This window comes from Mastacembelus armatus, chromosome 17 (genome assembly GCF_900324485.2).
Source record: "Mastacembelus armatus chromosome 17, fMasArm1.2, whole genome shotgun sequence".
Lineage (NCBI taxonomy): Eukaryota > Metazoa > Chordata > Actinopteri > Synbranchiformes > Mastacembelidae > Mastacembelus > Mastacembelus armatus.
In genome coordinates, this window is record NC_046649.1 from 11,060,801 (window position 1) to 11,083,842 (window position 23,042).

The 23,042-nt window shown below is 42.5% G+C and overlaps 3 protein-coding genes across 9 annotated transcripts in view; 2 read left to right on the forward strand and 1 right to left on the reverse strand.

The window, feature by feature from the left end:
* Positions 1 to 8,493, forward strand: part of LOC113133752 (rap guanine nucleotide exchange factor 4-like) — a 24,502-nt gene extending 16,009 nt beyond the window's left edge. For 5 of the 7 annotated variants that reach the window (XM_026312618.2, XM_026312615.2, XM_026312617.2 and 2 more), the window contains exons 8-31: positions 151 to 257; positions 413 to 534; positions 921 to 1,104; positions 1,479 to 1,563; positions 2,025 to 2,085; positions 2,210 to 2,286; positions 2,737 to 2,883; positions 3,093 to 3,187; positions 3,290 to 3,375; positions 3,618 to 3,696; positions 3,982 to 4,132; positions 4,219 to 4,307; positions 4,428 to 4,455; positions 4,548 to 4,623; positions 5,063 to 5,209; positions 5,376 to 5,473; positions 5,857 to 5,982; positions 6,085 to 6,263; positions 6,377 to 6,467; positions 6,570 to 6,620; positions 6,760 to 6,847; positions 6,942 to 7,006; positions 7,097 to 7,151; positions 7,245 to 8,493. In XM_026312618.2, the coding sequence (XP_026168403.1) occupies positions 151 to 257; positions 413 to 534; positions 921 to 1,104; positions 1,479 to 1,563; positions 2,025 to 2,085; positions 2,210 to 2,286; positions 2,737 to 2,883; positions 3,093 to 3,187; positions 3,290 to 3,375; positions 3,618 to 3,696; positions 3,982 to 4,132; positions 4,219 to 4,307; positions 4,428 to 4,455; positions 4,548 to 4,623; positions 5,063 to 5,209; positions 5,376 to 5,473; positions 5,857 to 5,982; positions 6,085 to 6,263; positions 6,377 to 6,467; positions 6,570 to 6,620; positions 6,760 to 6,847; positions 6,942 to 7,006; positions 7,097 to 7,151; positions 7,245 to 7,372 (2,415 nt within the window). In that variant the 3' untranslated portion in view covers positions 7,373 to 8,493. Of the gene's footprint in view, positions 1 to 150; positions 258 to 412; positions 535 to 920; positions 1,105 to 1,478; positions 1,564 to 2,024; positions 2,086 to 2,209; positions 2,287 to 2,736; positions 2,884 to 3,092; positions 3,188 to 3,289; positions 3,376 to 3,617; positions 3,697 to 3,981; positions 4,133 to 4,218; positions 4,308 to 4,427; positions 4,456 to 4,547; positions 4,624 to 5,062; positions 5,210 to 5,375; positions 5,474 to 5,856; positions 5,983 to 6,084; positions 6,264 to 6,376; positions 6,468 to 6,569; positions 6,621 to 6,759; positions 6,848 to 6,941; positions 7,007 to 7,096; positions 7,152 to 7,244 lie in introns of those variants that run through there. The other 2 variants (XM_026312616.2, XR_004463290.1) reach the window with 2 other exon arrangements.
* Positions 8,494 to 9,784: 1,291 nt separating this feature from the next.
* Positions 9,785 to 20,662, forward strand: LOC113134081 (mitogen-activated protein kinase kinase kinase 7-like). Its single transcript, XM_026313304.2, has 11 exons — positions 9,785 to 10,244; positions 11,913 to 12,000; positions 13,178 to 13,279; positions 13,945 to 14,010; positions 14,146 to 14,174; positions 14,275 to 14,412; positions 14,827 to 14,913; positions 16,584 to 16,658; positions 16,790 to 16,896; positions 18,870 to 19,050; positions 19,167 to 20,662. Exons 1-11 carry the CDS (start codon positions 10,086 to 10,088, stop codon positions 20,151 to 20,153), a joined length of 2,019 nt encoding a protein of 672 aa, XP_026169089.1. The 5' UTR covers positions 9,785 to 10,085; the 3' UTR covers positions 20,154 to 20,662.
* Positions 20,663 to 21,017: 355 nt separating this feature from the next.
* The window catches only part of dnah9l (dynein, axonemal, heavy polypeptide 9 like), a 32,966-nt gene continuing 30,941 nt past the window's right edge, over positions 21,018 to 23,042 (reverse strand). Inside the window, 7 exon segments of the mRNA XM_026313305.1 lie at positions 21,018 to 21,265; positions 21,376 to 21,516; positions 21,653 to 21,765; positions 21,892 to 22,007; positions 22,223 to 22,405; positions 22,564 to 22,746; positions 22,895 to 22,954. Coding sequence (XP_026169090.1) covers positions 21,018 to 21,265; positions 21,376 to 21,516; positions 21,653 to 21,765; positions 21,892 to 22,007; positions 22,223 to 22,405; positions 22,564 to 22,746; positions 22,895 to 22,954 — 1,044 coding nt within the window.

Genomic DNA, 23,042 nt, shown 5'->3' on the forward strand with positions numbered 1-23,042 from the left:
TTCTTCAAAATGTGGTTTCAGATTGGTACTGCTCTTGTCTGTAGTGTAAATGTACTATCTCTGAGTTAACAAAAGTATTACAGATATGGCATCTTGGAATACAGTTCACCATAATTTCAAACCAACACCTGATGTCCCTGTGCTCTGTAGATTCCCTCAGAGAAGCTACAGAGAGCGGGGAAGGTTCTCCGCAACGCCATCCTGTCCCGAGCTCCCCACATGATTCGAGACAGGAAATACCACCTCAAGACATACAGGTTAGACTATGATTGTCTACAATTCCAACTGTAAGTATTTGTATGAAATTATGAGCAGATTCAAGGGCTTTGGGGGTTGCTAAAAATACAGGGGCTATTTTTAATTTCTGTGCATTCTATTTCCTAACATAACGTGTTTTGTGTGTGTGTTACAGACAATGCTGTGTAGGCACAGAGCTGGTGGATTGGCTGGTTTTGCAGAGTGCCTGTGTTCTCACACGGTCCCATGCTGTTGGGATGTGGCAAGCACTACTAGAAGAAGGGGTTCTAAACCATGGTAAATAAAACATTAGTTTTCTATACAGCTCACCTGTTATAATTCATGTTGTTTAGTTAACTTCCATACATTACATAGGTGCCAAGACTTGAGAATTCATTTCTCCACAGTATCAATATTTTTATTGTATGTATTGTTCAGTGCAATAATCAGAATAAAGTGCCATTCAGACTATGAATTTTGATATTGACTTTGAAAATAACTTTCACACTAAAAGCAAAGAATGGAAACTAATTTGAAATCCTTTACCATGAACATAAATTCTAGATTGAATTGTAAGCCTAACACACTTCATACACTTAAGAGAAGTGATCTTAAAATCATGTGAAAATTATTTTCAGAAAAATAAACACTCATGTTTGTGCTTGTGCTTGTCTGCTCTTCAGTGGACCAGGAGCTGGGTTTCCAGGACAAGTACCTGTTCTACCGTTTTCTTGATGATGAGGAGGAGGACACACCGCTGCCTAGTGAGGAGGAGAAGAGGGAGAGTGAGGAAGAGCTGCCAGAGACCATCCTCTTCCTCGCTCAGATTGGCCCTGACGCACTGCTGCGCATGATCCTCAGGAAATCGTCAGTGACAATCGCTAATAATGCATTACTTACAATGCAAAGTTAAACACTGTAATTCATTATATATTTCATTTTCAGGTAATTCAAGAAAGCTCATTTCACAATTTTCCCTTTCTGGTACTTTTCATGCAAAGTGATTTGACATTTCAGTTTTGATGGAGAGTTGGCATATTGAATCAAAAATAATAGAAAACTGTGATATGTAACAAACAGTATTGTCCTGTGAAATAATCGGAAAAAGTCTGTAATGACTGCTTTCAAAACAGCAACGTTATCTTAGCATTAGGATTGGCCATTACTGGTTTAAATGCTGTGTGATCAGAGGTGAAATCTCCATGGTGAGCTCATTCTGACAAACCTCTGTGTGTCTGTAGGCCTGGTCAGAGGACAGGGGATGACCTAGAGATCATCTATGATGAGCTGCTTCACATCAAGGCCTTAGCTCACCTCTCCAACACTGTGAGTCATCTGGTCTGCTTCTCTTTTAAAGGGACAGTACAGGTCTTCAGGAAGGCTGCTAATTCACCACAACCACTTGCTGCAGTCTTTTTGCATTTAAGACCACAGGGAGGAGTTGTCTTGTCAATCTATAACAGCGGTTACATGCACAAACATTAGATACGGTCACATTACGACAGTGTTGGAAATGACATGAAGCACATTCCAGGAGTTGACCAAAGAGCTTAAATCAAGTTCTTAAACTCTTTTTATTAGTTTTTAGTCACTTTTACCTCCATTGTCTTTCTAAAAGTTATATCTTCAAAAGGCAAAGATACTTTTAATTTGATGATGCACTGTAAAGGCTCCCAGGCTGCTTTAAATAATCCCTTAAAAACCCTGATCTATGCGTTTTCATGTTCTCACACAGGTATCTGCAGTGCCTAAATCCAAAATAACCAGAGCTCTGACACTGTTTTCAGGTGAAGAGGGAACTGGCAAGCGTTGTGATCTTCGAGTCACATGCAAAAGCTGGAACCGTGTGTGAGTCTACAATTTGTCCTAGGATGCATTTTTCTTTATGTATATAGTGTACAGCAGGTTTTTTTTCTAATCTGAGTGTGTCTGTTAGTCATATGTATGGAGGTAATATGTGTTTTTCTTCCAGTGTTCAACCAAGGAGAGGAGGGCACATCATGGTACATCATCCAGAAGGGCTCTGTCAATGTGGTTATCTATGGCAAGGTGAATGGCTTGACTGTGCCGACCAACCAACCTGCTTAAGTTTCTTTGGGCTGGATGAAAGTGCCCAGTGGAGCTGGGAAACACCAGCAGAGGGACTGGACAGTGTCTGCTGCCATGACTCACCATGACTCACCACTATGATTAAATGGCTTAAGGGATTGCATGCATGCACAAATTCACACTGCAGAACATGTACTGTACATGGAGATGTACAGTACATGTTCATCTGGCCACACACACACTCTCACTCACACACACCCTCACACACACACACACCCTCACACACACACACACACACACAGGCACATGTAATTCAGCCCAGTCCTGAGTTCTCCTGCTGATTCTTCTTCAGGGCTTAAGATGACTAGTAAACTGTGTCTGTGTCTGATCTTGTCTGTAACTTGGCATGTTTTTATGTGTGCAATCACGAACGTGTGTCTTATGTCTCAGGGAGTGGTGTGTACACTCCATGAGGGTGATGACTTTGGGAAGCTCGCCCTGGTTACAGATTCACCTCGTGCTGCCTCCATCGTTCTGAGAGAGGACAACTGCCACTTCCTTCGTGTGGACAAAGAAGACTTCAACAGGATACTCAGGGTAGGTGGACAAGAGCTGGAGATTTATCCAGCGTAATTATTTAGACCGTATGAAGTATTATACCACATAATATTGCTAGTTAATGCTGGCTGGTTGTGATAGTTGCCTCCCTCTGCTGGCAGAGGACATCTATTACATTTAAAAAGTCAAATCATTTTTTGCATTGGTTTGAATAATTTTGTACATGCGTCTAATTGGGTTTTTTTTAGGATGTGGAAGCCAACACGGTGCGTTTGAAGGAGCATGAACAAGCTGTGCTGGTGTTAGAAAAAAGTCCTCGTGCCTCCACTTTGGGGAGCATTAAGTATGTGTGTGTAGAATATATTGCCCTTCTTACTTGCTCACTCTCTCTGTGTTCATCTCTTTTTTTAATTGGAGTTATTTGCATCATCTCACCTTTTTGCAGGTACACTGTGATATCAGGAACTCCAGAGAAGATTCTTGAACACTTTCTGGAGACCATGAGAATGGACATCCATCATAGTGAACCAGGTAAACAGAATATCATGCAAAATGTATACGCTATTAAGCCTAAATACAGTTTGAATCGATTGCTACCAGAGATATTCCCGATGCTATATCAAATGCATTTCATTGAAAGAAAGAAGGATGGATAAATAGGTAGACAATCAAGATTAATGATAAATGGCATTTTGAGTACTTGATTCTTTAATTTCCTTCCTTTTTCCTCTGATTGCTCTTTCCTTTTCTCTGTTTTTCTCGGTATCTGTTAGACCCAGCAGTGGATGATTTTGTCCTCATGCACTGTGTCTTCATGCCCAACAGCCAGCTGTGCCCTCTACTCATGGCACAATATCCTTCCTTCCTTTAAGCTCTATTACTCTCTGCCTTGAAATATGGTATTTCTTTCCTATTTTGTTCACACTGTCTACAATATTTGCTTATCAGGTAGACTTGCAAACAGTATCAAGCATGTTCCATTGACATGTCCCTTGTTTGCTGTCACAAACTCCATAAAAATATAGATTGGCTGTGCTTGTAAGGTTTTATGGGCTGGATCAGAAGTTCACAAATCGGATGTTGCTGTCTGATAGATCTTTGTATCATCTTTGTATTTATCTTTAACATTGTGTTCACCTATCATGCCGCATCTCCGCCTGGCTCTGAACAGGAGAGGTTGGAGTATGCACACAACAGTAAGAGAAGAGTCCTGATCCTGGTGTTGCGCTGGGCTAACACACACACATACCTGCTGCAGGAGGAGCCTGCTGCCATCTCTTTCTTGGAGGTAAAGCTTTCTGTTGTAGTACATTATAGCCCTTACGCAGGTTATATGTGTGATCTGGGTGTGGTTCTTCCTCTCTCTCTTTTCAGGAGCTGTATGGAAGTTTATCAAATGATTCACGGATGCTTAGAGCTCTGAAAGACTTAGTTCCTGATCTGGAGAAAATCGTCAAATTACAGTATGTTTCCCAGCTTCTACATGTTAAAATTTCACTTGATGTTTTGTGTCCTGACCTAAGTTCAATTTGTTTAATTCAATTCAATTCAATTTTTTCTTTATGTATATTTTTGCTTTCTAGTTCAGAAGAAGCCAAATCAGCTAAAAAGGTATGCGCTGTCTACTGTTTTATGTTATAGTATTTCCTTCATGTTAGCTGCGTCATAATGATGTGGGGACACTGTCCCATGTAATTTAACAGAAAACCCTAATACGACAGTTCAGCAATGGAGAGGAAAGGCTGCAAAAGAAACAGCCCATTAGGAATCAAGATGACAGTAAGTTGGTGCATGTGTGTGTGTGACTGCTAGTCACAGCCGTCAGATTCCCATGAAAATTCATATTTTTACATAAGAAACAACAAATGGGAACACTATCATGCAATTTTCTGAGTGAAAGCTAAAAGACAGCAAGGGGTCCTATGAAGAGGTTATTTAATGCTCAAACGTTATAAGACGCAGAACAGAAGCAGGATTGCATTTTTTGGTATGGACACTGGGTCAGCAGTTTTGATAAGAATGAAGAGGTTCCCATATTTTGATTCACATATTTTAAGACTAATATGGGCAAAGTCTTTAGGATGGTGCTTGTTGCATCTAACTGCTTCACATTGAAATGCAATACCTGCCTCAGTTTTAGTCTTGTTTTTCATCCAGAATGTTTTATTCATTACAAATCAGACGTGGTCACTTCCTGAATAACTGTGTTTTTGTCTAGTCCTGCTAAAGGTGTACTGCAGTGATCAGACGTACACGACTATCCGGGTTGCTGTGGCAGCGACAGGAAGAGAAGTGATCAGCGCTGTGGCCGACAAACTAGGCACCACTGAGGAGCTACTGTTGATCCACCTCAGCTCTTCTGGAGGTAAGACGTCAGTTCATGTTAGATTATTGATATATAGAACATTAGTAATTTCAGCAGCTTCTTGTAGAGAAGTGTACCTTACCAATGTGTGTATGTTAATGTTGGGGGCATATCAGGGTGGTAATGCTCAACTATACTCTGTTTTTTTTTTTGTTTTTTTTTACAGATAAACAAATATTGAAGCCTAATGACGTGTCAGTGTTTTCTGCTGTGAGCATCAATGGACGATTATTTGCTTGTCCTCGAGACCAACTCAACAGTCTGGTAAGAGACAAACATTTTCCATTTACCTCTATGCATTTTGATTATTTTACTGTGCAGAATATTGTGGATTTTGAGCAATAATTCATATCTATCTGTCCATTTATTAGATACACCAGCTAGAACACCTATGCCTATTAAAGACAGTCCTGCAGTACATCCTTATGTCTGGAGGCTGTAGTTTATACTGTACCCTCAAATCAAAAGCAACCAAGAACAGGAAATATGACAACAAAAGCAGTAATGTAATACAGTACCGGCCCAATGAATTGATTTTTTTAGTACTTTTATTTACTATTCTAGATGTGTGTGTGAACCCGTATTTGCTGTTTCTGTTTGTGTATGTAATTGTGAGTCTGTGTGCATTTGTGGATTGTGTGTCTCAGACTCCTCTACCAGACCAGGAGGGCCCCTCTGCAGGCTCCATGTCAACCTTTGAGCTAATGAGCTCTAAAGACCTGGCTTACCAAATGACCATGTTTGACTGGGAGCTCTTCAGCTGTGTGCACGAGGTATCTCACATACAGACTCACACAGTTTTTAAAAAAAATAAAAAATCTTAGGCCAGTAGTGCACACCTGCCCTCCCTAATGTCTCCTCCCTCCTCTCCGCAGCATGAACTTCTCTACCACACGTTTGGCTGCCAGAGCTTCAGAAGGACCAAGGCTAACTTGGACCTGTTTCTGCGAAGGTTCAACCAGGTTCAGCTGTGGGTGGTCACTGAGGTCTGCCTCTGTGGACAGCTCAGCAAGAGAGTCCAGCTCCTCAAAAAGTTTATCAAGATAGCTGCACAGTGAGTCAGCCTGCTGTGCCAAGATGGAAAGTTTCTCATATACATTGAGACACCAAGCTTGGTGCTGGTTGCATTCACATCATTTCTTGCTTGCATGTGTGTATTTGTTGTAGCTGTCGGGAGTTTAAGAACCTGAATTCGTTCTTTGCCATCATTATGGGGATGAGCAACCCTGCTGTCAGCAGACTGAGCCAGACATGGGAGGTAAACATTTCCAAAGGATCGTCAGTGAACTGTATCTGTAGTCTGCTGTTGCTGAAATACTACATTCTTGTCTCTTGTCTGTGATTGTGTTTTTATTGGCAGAAACTTCCCACCAAGTTTAAGAAGTTCTATGCTGAGTTTGAGAGCATGATGGTGAGAAACATTTTCAGTTCTGTCATATTTTTAAAAATAGTGAGTTCACCTAAATAGATACACAGATATTTTTTTGGTAATTTGGGTAAAATGACTTTTAAAAATGTTACGAATGTATTCTATTTATGTGTGGTGACAGGACCCATCCAGAAACCACCGATCCTACCGACTCACTGTTACCAAACTGGAGCCACCAATCATCCCCTTCATGCCACTTCTTCTCAAAGGTATGAGTCAGAGCAGAGGCAGAATATGTCACTGTAGCACACAAGAATTAATAATGGGAAGAACTTCTATTAAACTGAATTCATTTCATTACAGATATGACATTCACACATGAGGGCAACAAGACATTTATTGACAATATGGTCAATTTTGAGAAAATGGTGAGTTTTTTTGTTCACAACAAATAGAATTATTCATTTTGGGGAATTTTTGTTTTTTATTGTTTGTCTTGTCACCCTTTTTATTATTAGCGTATTATAGCTAACACTATTCGGCAAGTGAGGCACTGTAGAAGTCAACCATTCAGTAAGTCTCCTTCTTAATCCATTAACACACTTTTATCCAACTCTAATAATCATTCCATAGACATTTTCACTCTTTCTTTTCTTACTGTATTAGATCCTGAGATATGCCAACCGAACAAAAACCAAGCGGAGGTGCGGGGTTATGTTAGGAAGCTCTGTGTGATTGACAACCAGAGGGCTCTAACACAGCTCTCCTACAGGCTGGAGCCCCGGCGGACCTGAGATCCGTAGCTTCCACCACCATCGCCTTCTGTGTGACGTTAACATTAAAAAACACACACACACACACACACATTACGTGGACAAAATACAGCAACTCAACACAACTGGACATTCAGTAGCAAATCGCAGCGGTCAATGACTTCAGCACTCTTATGGACTATTATGGATCAAAGACGTATACTGTGCCATTAAAAGCCTCTTCTTCCTGGACAGACAGAAACTGTTCAGCTGCTCTCTTGTTGCTGTGTCTCAGCCCCCAAAACTGAGGGTTTATACCGTTCTAGTTGTTACTGCTTGGGACCTGTCAGATAGAACTGTAATGTATAGAACTTGAATCAATATCCTGCATGACTGAACTTCATAGGCTTAGTGTTCTATACAGTGGATTTCTATCAGGGTGTCCTGTAATGTTGTGCTGCCCCAAATGAGCCCTAGTTTTACAATGTATTACTGTACCTGCCTGTAAGACAAACACTACTCTTCTGAGGATCCTACTTATAGACAGAAAACCCCACAAGCTATAGTAATCTAGACTCTTCATTCTCCCTGTTGAATATACAGGTAAATATGAAATTTGAAAGTACTTATCTACCTTATAATCTACATGAGTTTATCAAGGTCTTTAGGATTTAATGTCCTTCCCTAGACACTTTCAAAACTACTTAACAGAGTATTAGTCTGATTAAAGCCCAAACAGTATTGGACACTGGTTTTTCACTGAAGTGTTGCATTTTATTTCTTGCATTGGCGTACAAACTGTGTACTAAGAGTCCTTCTAGATGCTGAAGTTTCTTGATATGATCTGTTTTGAGTTGTATAGCCACATTACACTCCTTTTTGATTTTGAAGGTTTGACCCCAGATATGGAGTCTATGAACCACGTATGCTTTGAGGGGACGTCTTGCCATCTCTACCAGTTGTGTTCAGTCTGTGTAATTTTATTTTTGTATATGTGGGTGTAGATTTGAGTGTGTTCTTGACAAGTCTCATTCATTTTCCTTTGATCTCAGGAGCTCTTGATGTGGTGGCGCGTGTTGAGAACTGCCGTGAGGCTGGCTTCCCTCAGAGCAGCCTGTAACTGTATGTGTAGTCTGCCTTGTAAATAAAAATAGCTAATTTAACAGTGGCTTTTTTAAAATTTTTTTTACTATGTTCGGTGATGCTGGTCTTTCAGTTGGTCCATCCAACATTTTGATCTACTGAAAACGAGTTTTGGTTGAATTTTCATTTCTTTCTGAACTGAAAGAAGAGACAGCAGTGTGTCAGGACTGTGTAATTACATACACTATAAAGATCGGCTTCTGCGTAAAGTGGCACTGGACCTGTTTTACATTTTACATGTGACAGTTACTAGTGAGGTCCTGCACTGTTTGTGAAACAGCAGCATATTGTGTGGCTCTGGCAGTAGATGTGTCAGGACTGAGTAAGTAACTCAAGTGGAGGTCACCATTTTTATGTGGTACAAAGAATTTAAAAGGTGTGTGTATTTACTAGACAGGGAGGGCCTACATCAAGTTGAATCTTGGGAAGTCATAGTGCATCAGGGGTTTTTGCAGCTTCACTCTTTCTTTTCACTCACACTAGAGACTAAATGTTTGTCTGTATTGACTTCTGCTGCTTGTATTTTGACTTTTTTTTTTTTTTTTTTTTTTTAAATCTCAGTCCTCAAACTTTATCAAAATGTCTTCCTCACTCATTCAAGTTTGATTGGATACACCCTCTTCCTGAAGCCAGACTTCAGAAAATGTCATATCCTTAAGTGACAAAACTGAAGATGTTTATTTTACCCAACACTTTTGTAGTACGGCGTGTAGTGATTCACCACAGCTTCTAGAAGCTGCCAGCATGCAGTCATGCTTTATTTATTCAGTGAATCACTATAAAGTATACATGTGCACTTGACTACTGTCAACAACTGACTGACTTTCCATGGCTGATCTCACCTGTCCCTGCACGGTGACATCAGCAAGGCTGTCCTGCTTGGTGATGTCACTGGGTCATTCCTGGCGGGGTGAGTAGTCCCTGCATGTCTTCTCTGGTGAGTGTGTTTTTAGCTGCGGTGTGTGGGACAGATGGATTTAGGTATCTGTGGCAGGGATCTCTTTGCTAACTGATTTACTGGATGTGACACGCTATAGGCTAGAGCTGTGTATCTGCATCTGTGTGCGAGTGTGTGTAGTGCATGGACAGCTTTATATAGCTCCAGTTATCCAGGAAGAAGGAATGCCCTGGATGCCAGTGACCATATTTGAACAGTGTGTCTGCTACAGACAGACTACACGCAAAACCTAGACTCACCTCCCCTTAATCCTCACGCTGTGTGTATGTGTGTGTTGCAGTTACACTGGATCACCACTATTAGGCAATGTAATACCTTGTCTAGTAGTGACAGTGGGGCTTCGACTTTCCCTGATTCACAGGCAGCAAACTTCTCTCTCTCTCTCTCTCTCTCTCTCTCTTTCCAGCACTTTCTGGTTTCTTCTCTCTGACAATCTGTTCTGCTGACTGACAACATCCACTCTGACCCTGTGGAGGAAACTACTCCGCCTCTTTATTTCTCATCCTTCACTCGCTCTGTGCTGTGCTGATCCGTGACTTGTATACTTTCAGGGCAGCGGCTGGTGTTTGAGCGTACAGGCTTTTGGGCTGCGTGCGTCTGTGTGTGTGTATGTGTGTGTGTGTGTTCGTGCGTGCGTGAGTCAGTCAGTATGCCATGTCGTCCCCTGGCTCGTCGTTTGTGCAGATCAAGCATGAGGACCTGCTCTTCTATGAGAACTGTGGAGGAGGCAGCTTTGGGAGTGTCTACAGAGCCCTCTGGATATCCCAGGACAAGGAAGTGGCTGTGAAGAAGCTCCTGAAGATTGACAAAGAGGTAAGGAGAAGACACACATTCACTGACAAACACGAGAGCGTTTGTACTCACAAGGAATTGTGAGATCCAAAAACTGTAATTGGTTATGAACTCTCCTTTCTGGCTCTAAACCTCAACATGAAACCTCAGTATCAGTTTCCATTAATTTCTCAGGTTCTCTTCAGACTAGTGGATCAAAAGCCGCCCCCTCCCGTGTTCGCTGTCTTCTGCATTGAACATGTGTTTATCTAAAACATACCTCTCCATGTCCCCCCTCCTCCTCTCCACCCCCACACTCCTTTGTGGAGCAGTTTTATTTATGCCAGCACTCCCCTGTTCCTCCCATTGTATGTTAGGGCGAGGTGTGTGGTCATTTCAGCCTTCTCACGCTGTAGTTCAGGCACGGGTGGTTCTCCCTGCACATGACCCCAGTGACAATCCAAACAGAATTTCTCTCCATGTTAAAAATACTGGAGTGGTAGGAGTTCACAGCCCATTGTCAGGAAGTTAGGGCGACCTGTGGCTGAAGAGGTCATGGTGTTTGTGTTGTTCAAGCATCTTTTAAACCTCACAGTGTAAAATTCACACAAACATTGATGAACATTCGGTTTTAAGGAAATACTTCTCCAACGCTCACTTTCTCACACCCATGCACAAACACACGCAGGGTGGACAGATATGCAGAAAACTGTGAGTGCAGTTCCAAGTGTAAACACAAACTGATGGATCATGCAGCTAAGTGGCTCCAGTTTTTTTGCAACACATTGGGTGCTGCTTTTTAAGACTCTATAATCACATTTCAAACACTACACCAACTCAGTGATGGAAGAAGCACTCAAATCGGTTATTTAAGTAAATATAAAAACCCTTCTCTGTGTAGTTTTGATTACATATAAGAGTAAAAGTAAAACTATACAAGATTTAGCAAAACGTATCAAAAGTCTAACCTTTGTGTCATAATTGTTGGATTGTTTTAATGATTTATTCCAGGAATCTATAAGTGATAAGTGGATGAGGAGTTAATCTCATATTATTTAGTTCCTCATAAACAGATGGTATATTTTTAATGTGATCTGAAAATCAACTAATAGGTAGTTGGATGTAAGATCTTAGTGGATTAGGGAACAATGTGTCACTATGAAATGAAAGAATAAAAAACAAAAGTGTACTTACATGTTTTTCATCACTGCAGTCACAACTCTGCAACTCTATGTGTAAGTGCATGCACACACTACACACTACACACTGATGACCTCACATGTGGAAGAAATGATGGGAATAAAAGTAGAAAGATAAATCGCTCTTTGGAAGAAAAACTGTTTTCTAAGAAAATATTTTGGTGTTCAGTTGCAGTTTTTGTGTGATTCCATAAAACCTCTTATGACGCTGTATGTCAGTTCAGATTAATGGTTTGTCGCTGTGGCATGGAAGATCTTTGTTTGGAGACTCAACCTGTGGCATGAAAGAAGTTCAGTCCCCAGTTTGAACATCCCGGACACACTGGAATCACTTTCAAATGAGATAAAGGTCTACGTTCAGGTTTACAGCCTGTCAAGAATGGTTATTTTCTTAAAGGTTATGTTTCCATGATGGTATCATATCAGATATTTCAAATAGTTACCGCAGCTGCTAATGAAGTTGTTCATATCCCTCTGTCTCTCTCTCTCTCTTCCTCGACTCCTTGTCCAGGCTGAGATTCTCAGCGTCCTGAGTCATAAGAACATCATTCAGTTTTATGGAGCCGTGTTGGAATCTCCCAACTATGCCATTGTCACAGGTCAGACCACATGTGAGTGTGAGTGCTTGTGCGTGTGTGAGATTCATGTAGCCTTTCAGTTGTCCTCACAAGAACATAAAATCTTAACATGTGGCTGTGGGAGCCAGTGTAAGCCCTAATCTCATTTGTATAAGGGTTATTTTTTGAAAACATGCTCTCCAAATGAAGATCTCTATTATTATCTTTGGGGTTAATGGATATAAATAATGTTAGGTCAGAATTAGGTCAAGGTTCAAAGGTGGGGAATGAAGGGGTTAGGGTCAGGGCAGACCGTCCTATTATATATAAAACTATAGAGAGTGTGTGTGTGTATGTGTGTATATTATCTTCATCAGTGTGTATATGATCCTAGACCTGCCACTTACGGAGATGTCAGCACATGCTCCGATGGCTGACCGGTGTTGGAGTGTGTGTTTTAAAGTATTGGTGTATACTCTGACTCCTGGTTCTTGCTGAGTTTCCTGGCAGGACATTTGTAACTGAGACCAGCATGTTTAGATGTGGTTGTAATGCTGGATGGGGTCATATGGTGAAGATAAAGTACCGACACACCACTGCAGCCCAGTCCAGCAATAATTCTCCCTGCAGCCAAATCTGACTTGCTCCAAAGCTTACTAAATAAATCAGAAAGCACAGGAGGTATAAATAAAAAGTGGTTCAGGAGATATATCTTAAGGACAGCAAATTTACATTTGGTTTAAGAGAGAGATTTTTCTGTTCTCTACCCACCGGAGATACACAGGCCTCCTTTGGACTGGACAGTAAACCTCTCTCTCTTCGAGCAGCCAAACATTACAGGAAAATGGGAAAGGTTAAAAGTTGAGAGATAATCGGGATTAGATGGTCAGGGTGTGAAGGTTTTCCACTGATGCGAGCTAGTTTCTCTGTGTTTATGTCTGATCTGTGCAGCGCTTAACTCTGTGATGCTTTTCACCTGAAAGAGACTAAAACAACTTTGGTTATTTCACTTTTCTTTAAAAAAAAAAACAAAATAAATAAATAAAATAAGATAATAAATACTGCAATACCTGCTGTAGCTACATTATGAGACCAGATTTGTATTGTGTATGTTGTATGTATGTTTTCATTGTGACAGGTTAAATGTAGTCTGCTGGTGAAACTGTACTTGTCATTAATGCATTAATGCCCATTGTTTCTGCTGGTTTGTGTCTTAAAGAATATGCCAGTGGAGGCTCTCTGTACGAGTACCTCTCCAGCGAGCAGAGTGAGGAGATGGACATGGAGCAGATCATGACATGGGCCATTCAGATAGCCAAAGGTACAGCTGAGCAAGTAATAGCAATGTAGTGTCCTCTTATTCCATGGGTAAAAGCTGACTCAGCTTTTCATTGGTCTTTTTAATCAGTGAGTTTCAACTGCTCCTCCAGGCACAGTAATGAAGAAATGAATGAAATAAAACTAAAAACACAAAAAACATGTTACTTTAGTACTTTTATGTTAGTCTGTTTAGATTTTTATAATTTCTAGTTTAACTTTTGAATAGTATGCCCTTGTCTATTGTGTAATTTCTGTAGGAGAAGGACCTTCTCTCTTTCTCATCTATGTGCAAGATGTAAGATCTTTTTTTTTTTTTTTTTTTTTTTTAACTGAGTTACTCCAGGACAGTGGTAGATAAAGGCAGATTTATATATATTTTCATTTTAAGGTACTTGAAGACTAATAGGTGACATGCAGTATCTGCCATATCTGTGGTTATTCAGTTAAGCCTGATACATATTCAGTTTAAGAATAAACATTATTATAAACAGTATTTTCCCCTTTTTAAAAATTTGTGTTCATTCATCTTGACCAGAACCCACAATATGCTGTGAAATGTTACTGTGTTACTGTGACTAGAGAATCAAAACAAATCACAAAACAAAAGTGAAAGATTTGTAGTTTCTTTTATTTTGAAGTTCTTATTCAACACTGTCTTTCTTTCAGGGATGCATTATCTCCATGCAGAAGCTCCAGTCAAAGTCATTCACAGAGACCTCAAGTCACGAAACGGTAGTGTTTTATTTCAGAGCTTCCTTTTTGTTTGCACGGCCAAACTTGGGCTCTTTCTGTTTTCTGTCTCTCAACTACAGAATATTTTGCCAAGCAGTTCGTGACCGGTTTTTGTGTTCTTTCTCTCTTTTACAGTGGTATTGACAGCAGACAAAGTGCTGAAGGTTTGTAATGGTGATCTCGTGACATGCGTACCACAGCATATATCATTTTAGTTCAGGCACATGGTTGCTTCACTGTTCTCTCCCTGTGTTGGGATTTCAGATTTGTGATTTTGGGGCGTCCAAGTTCCTCTCCCATACCACCCATATGACAGTGGTGGGGACTTTTCCCTGGATGGCCCCTGAAGTCATTCAGAGCCTTCCTGTGTCTGAGACCTGTGACGCCTACTCCTATGGTGTGGTGAGTTTGTAGTACTGTATGCACACCTGTACGGCAAGGTCAGGAATCAAACCTCAGTGCTGCTCTAGTGCTGAATATCAAACTGTAAGGTAATGACTGCTAGAATCAAAAGCTTAAGATTGATGCTTTTACTTTTGATTTTATTTTATTAGCATCAACAAGTTGTAAGGCAAATTTAAACACCAATGCAAACAGCTATCAGCACCTATTTGCATTAGTGACCAAATACTTTACTTTATTCGTCTCCTTTCGGGTTTAAGATAATTCCATCTATAATCCAGCCACCAGATTGGATATTATTGTCAGTTCTGTATTATATGTAATATTCCTGCATTTTTCTATTAAGACATCATTACAACCACCCAAGAAGCAGCACCTCAAACCAGTCTTATGTCTTTCTGCTCTGTGGTCCAGGTGCTGTGGGAGATGCTGACTCGGGAGGTTCCTTTCAAAGGCTTCGAAGGGCTGCAGGTCGCGTGGCTGGTAGTGGAAAAACAGGAGGTAAGATACAAACACACAGGAGCGCACCTTTCTGAACACGCTGCGAACATGTAGCCCCAGTGGAGTGTGAGAAGTCTGGAGGAACAATGCGATGCTCTCATGATTTCCACTGTGTGCTGGTGAGGCTGATGCTGGGTATTTTTAGGCCTGATGTCAGTTCTCTGCTCTTGTAAGGCCTGGATACACAGCAGTGGCGCTCCGCCAGACACCCACCCACACCCCCCTGCTAAAGCTTTTACGAGAGAGGGTGGGGGTGGTGGGTTGGGGGTCGATAGGGAGTTTATGGGTGCTGGGGGATGATGGTTACACAGCATATGTGCTTCAGTTATTGACGTGCATGCAACCCCTTCGACAGCCACACACTGGGGGCTAACAAACAACTCGCAGAACATGATTCCTGCGTAGTGGTTGGCTCATCTCCAGATATTCTCCCTAAATAACTCTCTCCCTTTGCTTTTCCCAGTCTCCCTCAGCATTTCCCCTCCGCTGCTATACCTCTCATCCTGACTCTCTAATGTGCCCTCTCTCCACTCACGCTCTGTGATATTTTAGGATTAATCCCTAGAGAAAAACTGTTTCCATTTACCCTGCTGTACTATGGAGCTGTCTGGACTCATTCAGACCTTAGGTGGTGCCAGGTGATCTTTAATGCAGGGACATTGTCTCAGGGGCACGGTGCTGCAGTTTATATAACAGAGAGATAAACATGCGCCTAGATACTAAAAATCTTATCTGTCATAAACGAGAGTAAACCTTTTTCAATTCAACAGATGATTTAGTGTTATTGGTCTATTTGTAATACTATTTATAATCTGTAAGCACACATAAAAAAATAACCTGTTTAATTGGCCCCATGCTTTATAATATGCTGCTTTTTCCAGGAATTGTGTTAGTATCAAAGGCCCTGAAAACCTGAATGATGGGAATTAAAAACAAAACAATGTTTTCAGCTAAAGTTGAAACACTTTTTGTTATTTCAGCCTTTGTCTCTGTGCTTTTCTCGCTGGTTTGAAGTAGGTGGGATTCAGTTTAAAGTTCTGTATTTCACACAACCAATCAGGATTTAGCAATGTCTAATTCAAAGCTGTGGAGCTACATGCTTGTTTCCAGGCCACTGTCAGTCAAATCTGATCAAACCACACCCACATGGTCCTGATCAGGCACATAAGTTGATTATATGAGTGTTACACTGTTAAATTACGCTTAAAATCTTTTTAGCCAGCACAGTGTCACCATAGCTTTGACACATTTAGCTCGACAACTATTTGATGGATTGGCCTAAAGGATGCCCCAATTTTACTATGTCAGCCTGAACTGTACTTTAACTTTATTGCAAAGCAGCAAATATTAGCATGCTAACATGCTAAACCAAGATGGTGAACATAGTAAACATTGGACCTGCTAGGCAAGGCAAGTTTATTTGTACAACACAATTCATACACAGAGTAATTCAAAGTGCTTCACAGAAATAAAGGACAAGTTAAAAGTACATAATGTTAAACATCAGCATGGTAACATTGTCTTTGTGAGCATATTATTACAGTGCTAAAAGTTATTTTATCATGAATGTTGTTTTAGAGAAGAACATTAAGGCACGTTTAGCAGGATTCATGGTCAGATATGAGTCTTCTGGAAGGAAATCAAAGCTTGTGCTTCTTGTTTGTGTCTAGAGGCTGACCATACCCACCAGCTGTCCAGCAAGTTTTGCAGAACTGATGAGGAAATGTTGGCAAGCCGACCCAAAGGTAAACTCCAGAAGGGTACAGAGAATATTTTAATGACTATATTATTTTTGCCTCAGCCGAATCCTGTTAAAGATGGTAATAATAGGTATAACAGGTGGTTATTTTAGCTTGTGTGCTTGCTGTACCTACAGGAGCGTCCACAGTTCAAACAGGTGCTGGCAACCCTCGAGACCATGGCCAATGACAGCAGACTACCGGACCAGTGCAACTCCTTCCTACATAACAAGGACCAGTGGAGGTACACACACAAATACATTCACTATTTGTAAACACCTGTGGTTTACTTTACTCCAAAAAAAAAAAAGTCAGCATGCATACACACAAATTCAGTACAAATCACATGTATGCATGCATACATGGCTCTGGGGGCTCTAAAGCTCTGGGGAGAAGCTGAATGTGTGACCCTGTACTCTACTTCAGTCTATAATAAGCTCCCTGGAAAGTGTCCATGGAAGAGATTCCGCTACTCCTCCACTCTGCCCTCACTCCACCATGGGGAGACAGACAGGAGGGGTGGGGAGAGGGAGTAGGGGAGAGATGGCGGAGAACTCAAGTATGAAGTGAAGGAGGCACAGAAATGTATTGTGTGCATGTGAACTCTCAAACGCTGAGCAAGAGACAACGGTGAGGACAGTGGACAGATGACATGGGTGAGACAGGAGAGGGAGCAGTGGGGGACACGGGAGGAGAGAAGGTGCGAGATTTCGTGCATATTTAACATGAGTACAGCAAGGCAATCAATTCTGAGTGAAGTTTTGGGTATGGGTGGAAAAACTCGGAGGAGGAGGAGGGGGCAGAGTGAGGGAAGTGAAGGGGCGGGATGAATGAATAGGGAGGTATGGAAGGAACACAGGAGGAGGTATGGCTGCGTCACATCTGTCTATATTTAGTTGTTGTGGGGTGATTGTGTTTGAATGAACACTTGTTCACTCACTCCCACAGTGACCTCTTGTGGTAGCAGACAGTACTGCAGCGAGACTAAGGTACTGCAGCAATAGTTGTCATGAAGGAAATGAGGATATAATAATTTTGATATTGGATTGACTTGTAATGTTGCCAGTCCATGAGCCACAAAAACAAAGTCAATTGGTAGTTCAAACCCATCTGTGTGTAATTTTATAGTTTATACCCTATGGGTGGTGTGTGTGTCTTCCTCAATCTCGGGTCCTCTACCAGAGGCCTGGGAGTTTGAGGGTTCTTCGCAGTATCTTAGCTGTTCCTAGCACTGCGCTCTTCTGGACTGAGATCTCTGTTCCTGGGATCTGTTGGAGCCACTCTCCCAGTTTGGGGGTCACAGCCCCGAGGGTGCCGATTACCACGGGGACACTGTTGCCTTCACCTTCCACATCTTTTCTAGCCCTTCTTTAAGGCCTTGGTATTTCTCCAGCTTCTCATGTTCCTTCTTTCTGATGTTGCTGTCACTTGGGATCGCTACATCTATCACTACGGCTTTCTTCTGTTGTTTGTCCACCACTACTATGTCCGGTTGGTTAGCCATCACCAGTTTGTCGGTCTGTATCTGGAAGTCCCATAGGATCTTAGCTCGGTCATTCTCCCTCACCTTTGGAGGCGTGTCCCATTTTGACCTTGGGACCTCCAGCCCATACTCGGCACAGATGTTCCTGTACACTATGCCGGCCACTTGGTTATGGCGTTCCATGTACGCTCTGCCTGCTAGCATCTTACAACCTGCTGTTATGTGCTGGATTGTCTCAGGGGCATCTTTGCACAGCCTGCACCTGGGGTCCTGCCTGGTGTGGTAGACCCCGGCCTCTATCGATCTTGGGCTCAGGGCCTGTTCTTGTGCCGCTACGATCAGTGCCTCTGTGCTGTCTTTCAGTCCAGCTTTTTCCAGCCACCGGTAGGATATATATATATATATATATTTTAAATTTTATTATTATTTTTTGATTGTGCGCTTCAAATACATTATTATGCCACAATGCACTGCACAAAAGAAATTATGTGACTGCTGGCATTTTTACTGAGCTTGATCGACCCTGATACTGATCTACAATATTTGATCTGGATACTCCAATGCTAAAGCAAAGTACAGCTTTGGTCATGAAATTATTTTTCTTTTTCTCCTGTGTAACTTTCCTAGAACTTAACTTTCCACTTGCTCTTTAGTGGCTACAGTGACGGTGTTAACAACTAGGTCACACCTGCTTGTAACAGATAACGGATATTCTATGCCTGCACGTACTACAGGTGTGAGATCGAGTCGACCCTGGAGCGCCTTCGGAAGCTGGAGAGGGAGCTTTACTCCAAAGAGAAGGAGCTGGAGGAGCGAGAGAGAAGGCTCAAACTGTGGGAGGAGAGGCTTATTGAGAGGTCCAACATGACTCCCAGTCCGACCTCCCTACTCATGGATCGCACAAACATCTCACCAGTAAGTAGAAGTTGGAAAAATTAAATCTGTTTAGAGAGGTGAAAGTAAAATAATCAAATACCTTGTTACGATCTTACAACCCTTATTTCCACTCCTTTCCTCTCTGACTTCTTCAGTTCTTCACACCACTGTCCATCGGTTCCTCTGGTTCCTTCTTCCGCTCGCACTCTCAGGACTCCAACAGTGCAGGGGTCAGCAGTGCAGGGGTCAGCAGTGCTGGTGTCAGCTGCCTCCTCCGCACCCTCAGCAATGGGGACACAGAGAGGGGGAGCAGTGCGGCGCTAGAGAGAGGGGTGGGTTCGCTTGATGGCGGGAGGCTGCACGCCATGCTCCGAGGGCTGCAGGGCAGGTTCGGAGAGGAAGATGAGGGACAGGAAGGAACCCTGGAGGAGAAAGGCTGGGGGCAGAGGGAGAGAGATGACAGTGGGAGCATGGATGGAGGAAGGGTCCAGGTGACACTCAGGAGCTTCCCAGGGGGCGTAGTAGAGAGGGAGGAGAGGACGTGGGGGGATGGGGACAGGGAGAGAGGTGGGATGCAGAGGAGCAGGGTGACCATAGTCCGAGGATACTCAGGTGGTTTTGGAGAGGGAGAAGGCGAGCGGGAGGAGGAGAGAGAATGGGAGATAGAGAAACTGGGGGACAGGCTCGATGAGAGAGGGCTGGAGGGAGGAATAGAAGGTGGGCGGCTCCCAACCATGTTTAAAGGTCTCCACAGCAGCTTGGGGGGCTTGGGGGACATGCTGTCCTTAGACATGGATGAGATGGGTGAGATGGAGCGACTAGGTGATGTGGACATGAACATGGGTGACCTGGGGGTCATGAAGGTCATAGGTCATGGAGTCAGGAGTGAGGTGGGGGTCAGGGGTCAAAGCAGTAACAGGGGCGTGGTTGTCCAGGGAGTCAGAAGTGACCTCAGCGAGGCCATCAGCCAAAATATTAGAGGTGAAGTGGGTGTCATCGGCCACTCAGGGGTGCAAGTGAGCATGCGAGCGTCGTCCAATCAGAACTCTGTGAAGAGCTGCAGTGTTCGGCATGGAACCAAAATCAACATGGCTACTGCAGCCATGGACATGATGGAGCTCGACTGGTCTGACAGCGACTAGAAAACACATTAGTGCGCACAGAAAACACAGAGGCCAAACTAAAAAGATTTTGACGTGTTAGCACATGCAGTATCTGAGCTACAGTATGTGCCTTAGACTCTCCAGATGAAAGAAAGGCTGGTATACACACTTTATTTTTTTTATAAATGGATAACTACACACATGTGTACTGTGAAGTAGGAAGGATCAAAGGACAATTAGAAGTTGTCTTGCCATGTTGTCAAAATAACTTCACCCATGTAATTTAATGTGCTACTAAACTGCTGCATAAGACACTGTTAGAGGTACAAGTGTTAGAAAATAACACACTTGAAAGCAGCTCTAATGGGCAGCACTGTCTGATAGTTTTGTTTTCCTGCTTATAGAGTATCTTATAGTTTATAGATGTGATTTGTTCAAAATGAGCTTTAACTTTATCAGTTCTAACTGTGATCTGGTGTGTTAATTTTTGGGATTTCCTTCTGTATATTTTACCATTTTTCAATAAAATGACAAAGAAACTGATTCAATTCCTGTGACTCTGCTAGTTAGTTTCCATCTCCCCAACATAAGGAAACACAGTATATATACTTCTGTAAGAACAACACATGTAGCTATGGACAACAAATGGTTAAATAAGTGTATGTGGTTCCTAATAACATGAGAACCTGCCTGCAGACAATGACGGACTGCTGACCTCAACAGGAAATAGTCAGTATTAGCCTTGTTGTTGACCTTGGCAGGTTAAGGGTTAATGTTAACTTTAACCAACTTCTGGCTGAGGTTTGAGAGTTTACAATCTTGGTTATTATCAGCCATCTTTGTCTGCAGTCAGGTCCCTCTCCAATAACAACTCTCAACTATGAATCATGACCCCTAACCTCCTCACACACTGAGCAGCAGAGCCACTCCAGCCAGCACCCACTTCGCAGGTCTCTCCCTAGTTTTGAGGCTGAAAGTCCATACGTATGTGGGTCCTCTGATCTTAGTCTTGTACAGTGGACACTCGTAGATATTCCTGGTCTCCTGCCGGTCACTGGGCACAGCTCTGATGGAGATGACGGGCATGGCAGGCGTCAGTTCCTTTAGACGGGCCTCAGTGATCACCCCAGCCTGGGTGTCCCACCTTGCACCTGTGGTAGAACATAGATGAAAAAAGGAGAAAAAAAAAAAATCGGATTATCGTGTTTAAAACTGAGGCTTTCCAACATTAAAAAACAGATACTATTACTAGTCTGACTACCTTCCATGTAAAGTCCATAAATGTAGGCACCCTCCCTGGCCGGCTGGTTAAACTCTTCCTTAGACTTCTTGGTGACATCCACGGTCAGGTTCACCTTATCCAGGGGCCACTCGTTCTTACGTGCCAGAGACTGCATCACCGCTGAAAGCAATACCACCATGAAAGAACAATGGATTTTTGATGAGGACATAGAAAGAGAGCAAGAGACAGAGGTGGGCGAAAAATATATTCACACAGGTATGTGATCTTCTCTGTGCACACACAGATGTGTGTTTACCAGTGAGAAAGGATTGGGGGTTGAAAAGTCCAGACAGCCACACAACAGTGGGCAGTGACAGGTCCTGAGTCCAGCTGTCCAACTCTTTGCAACGCTGCAACACATCATTATACCTGACACACACACACACACACACACACACAAACACACAAACACAACAAGAGGGAGCAAGTTTTGAATTTCACCTACAGTACATTTACAGTAAGGTGGAGCATTAGTTTACATAGCCATCTACACACCATATAGCCAGGCTGTAGGTGGAGGGGTAGGCCAGTTTGGTCCAAGTATCAGGAACATTGTCAAAGAACAACGCTGTTTGTAGCTTCTCCATCTCAGAGGAGATGGCCAGTTCCCCCTTTGACAGAGAGACATTTAATCATTACATCGCTGAGAATACAAATGGCACCAGCGTTAACACATAGAGCTCTGCTGGGCACCATCACAGGAAAGTCTGGAGATGACAGGAGTTATGGAAGATGCAGTCTTTATTTGGAGTAACCTAACAGTACTTATATGCTGAGGGATGCACTGCACAGAAACATACAGTCACGCACAAAGGCAGAGGCATACCTTGAGTCCCAGGTCGAGCTCCTTGAGTGAGCGTCGTATCTCAGAGATGAGTGTGTTCATGCGCTCACACTCCTGGAAGCAGACCAGAATATACGGGGACCGCTCGGCCGTCTTAGAGGTGATGTCGGACATGTTGTACTCCTCTGGTAGCTTTTCCAAGACTTCATCTAAAATAGTTTTCACCTGGATGCCAGTGGAGTGAGCAATCATTAAGAGCACAGAAAGGGAATCTGCCATAGCTGTTAAGAGTTAGTGATGTAGTTCTCTCTAACGTGGTTCTGTAACTGGGAGACATTTAAAACTGCTGCTATGAAGCAGTTATTGAACATGTGTGTATCTACCTTCTCCTCCAGAGTCTGTGAGGCTCCCTCCCCCATCACAGCCTCAGGAGACTGCAGCTCCAGAAGAGTGTGAAAAAGATTATCTGATGTGACTGTCAGGAATTCAATCTCCGCATTAGGGTGCAACCCATAATGCACTGGGCTCTCATGTGGTAACATCTCATCAATGAAATTATGGTAGCCCTGGAGACGTGTGGAAAGAAAATGGTGAATGGCTGTTTCTGTAATTTGACAAGTCATACAACAGTTATTTTTGATCAACAATGATCAACATTAGTGTGAAAACTAAACTGCTTCAAGGAAGTGTTTTGAATTGATGGATTCTAGTTACCTGATAGTCCAGATTGGAGGGGACGACAAAACCAGGAGCCAAAGAAAGCTTCCGGTCAAACTAGGGAAACGGAGCAAGCAAGAGAAAGGAGAATGTTTTTCTTCTGATTTTACAGTAACACAATACAAAAAAAAAAAAGATTGCCACC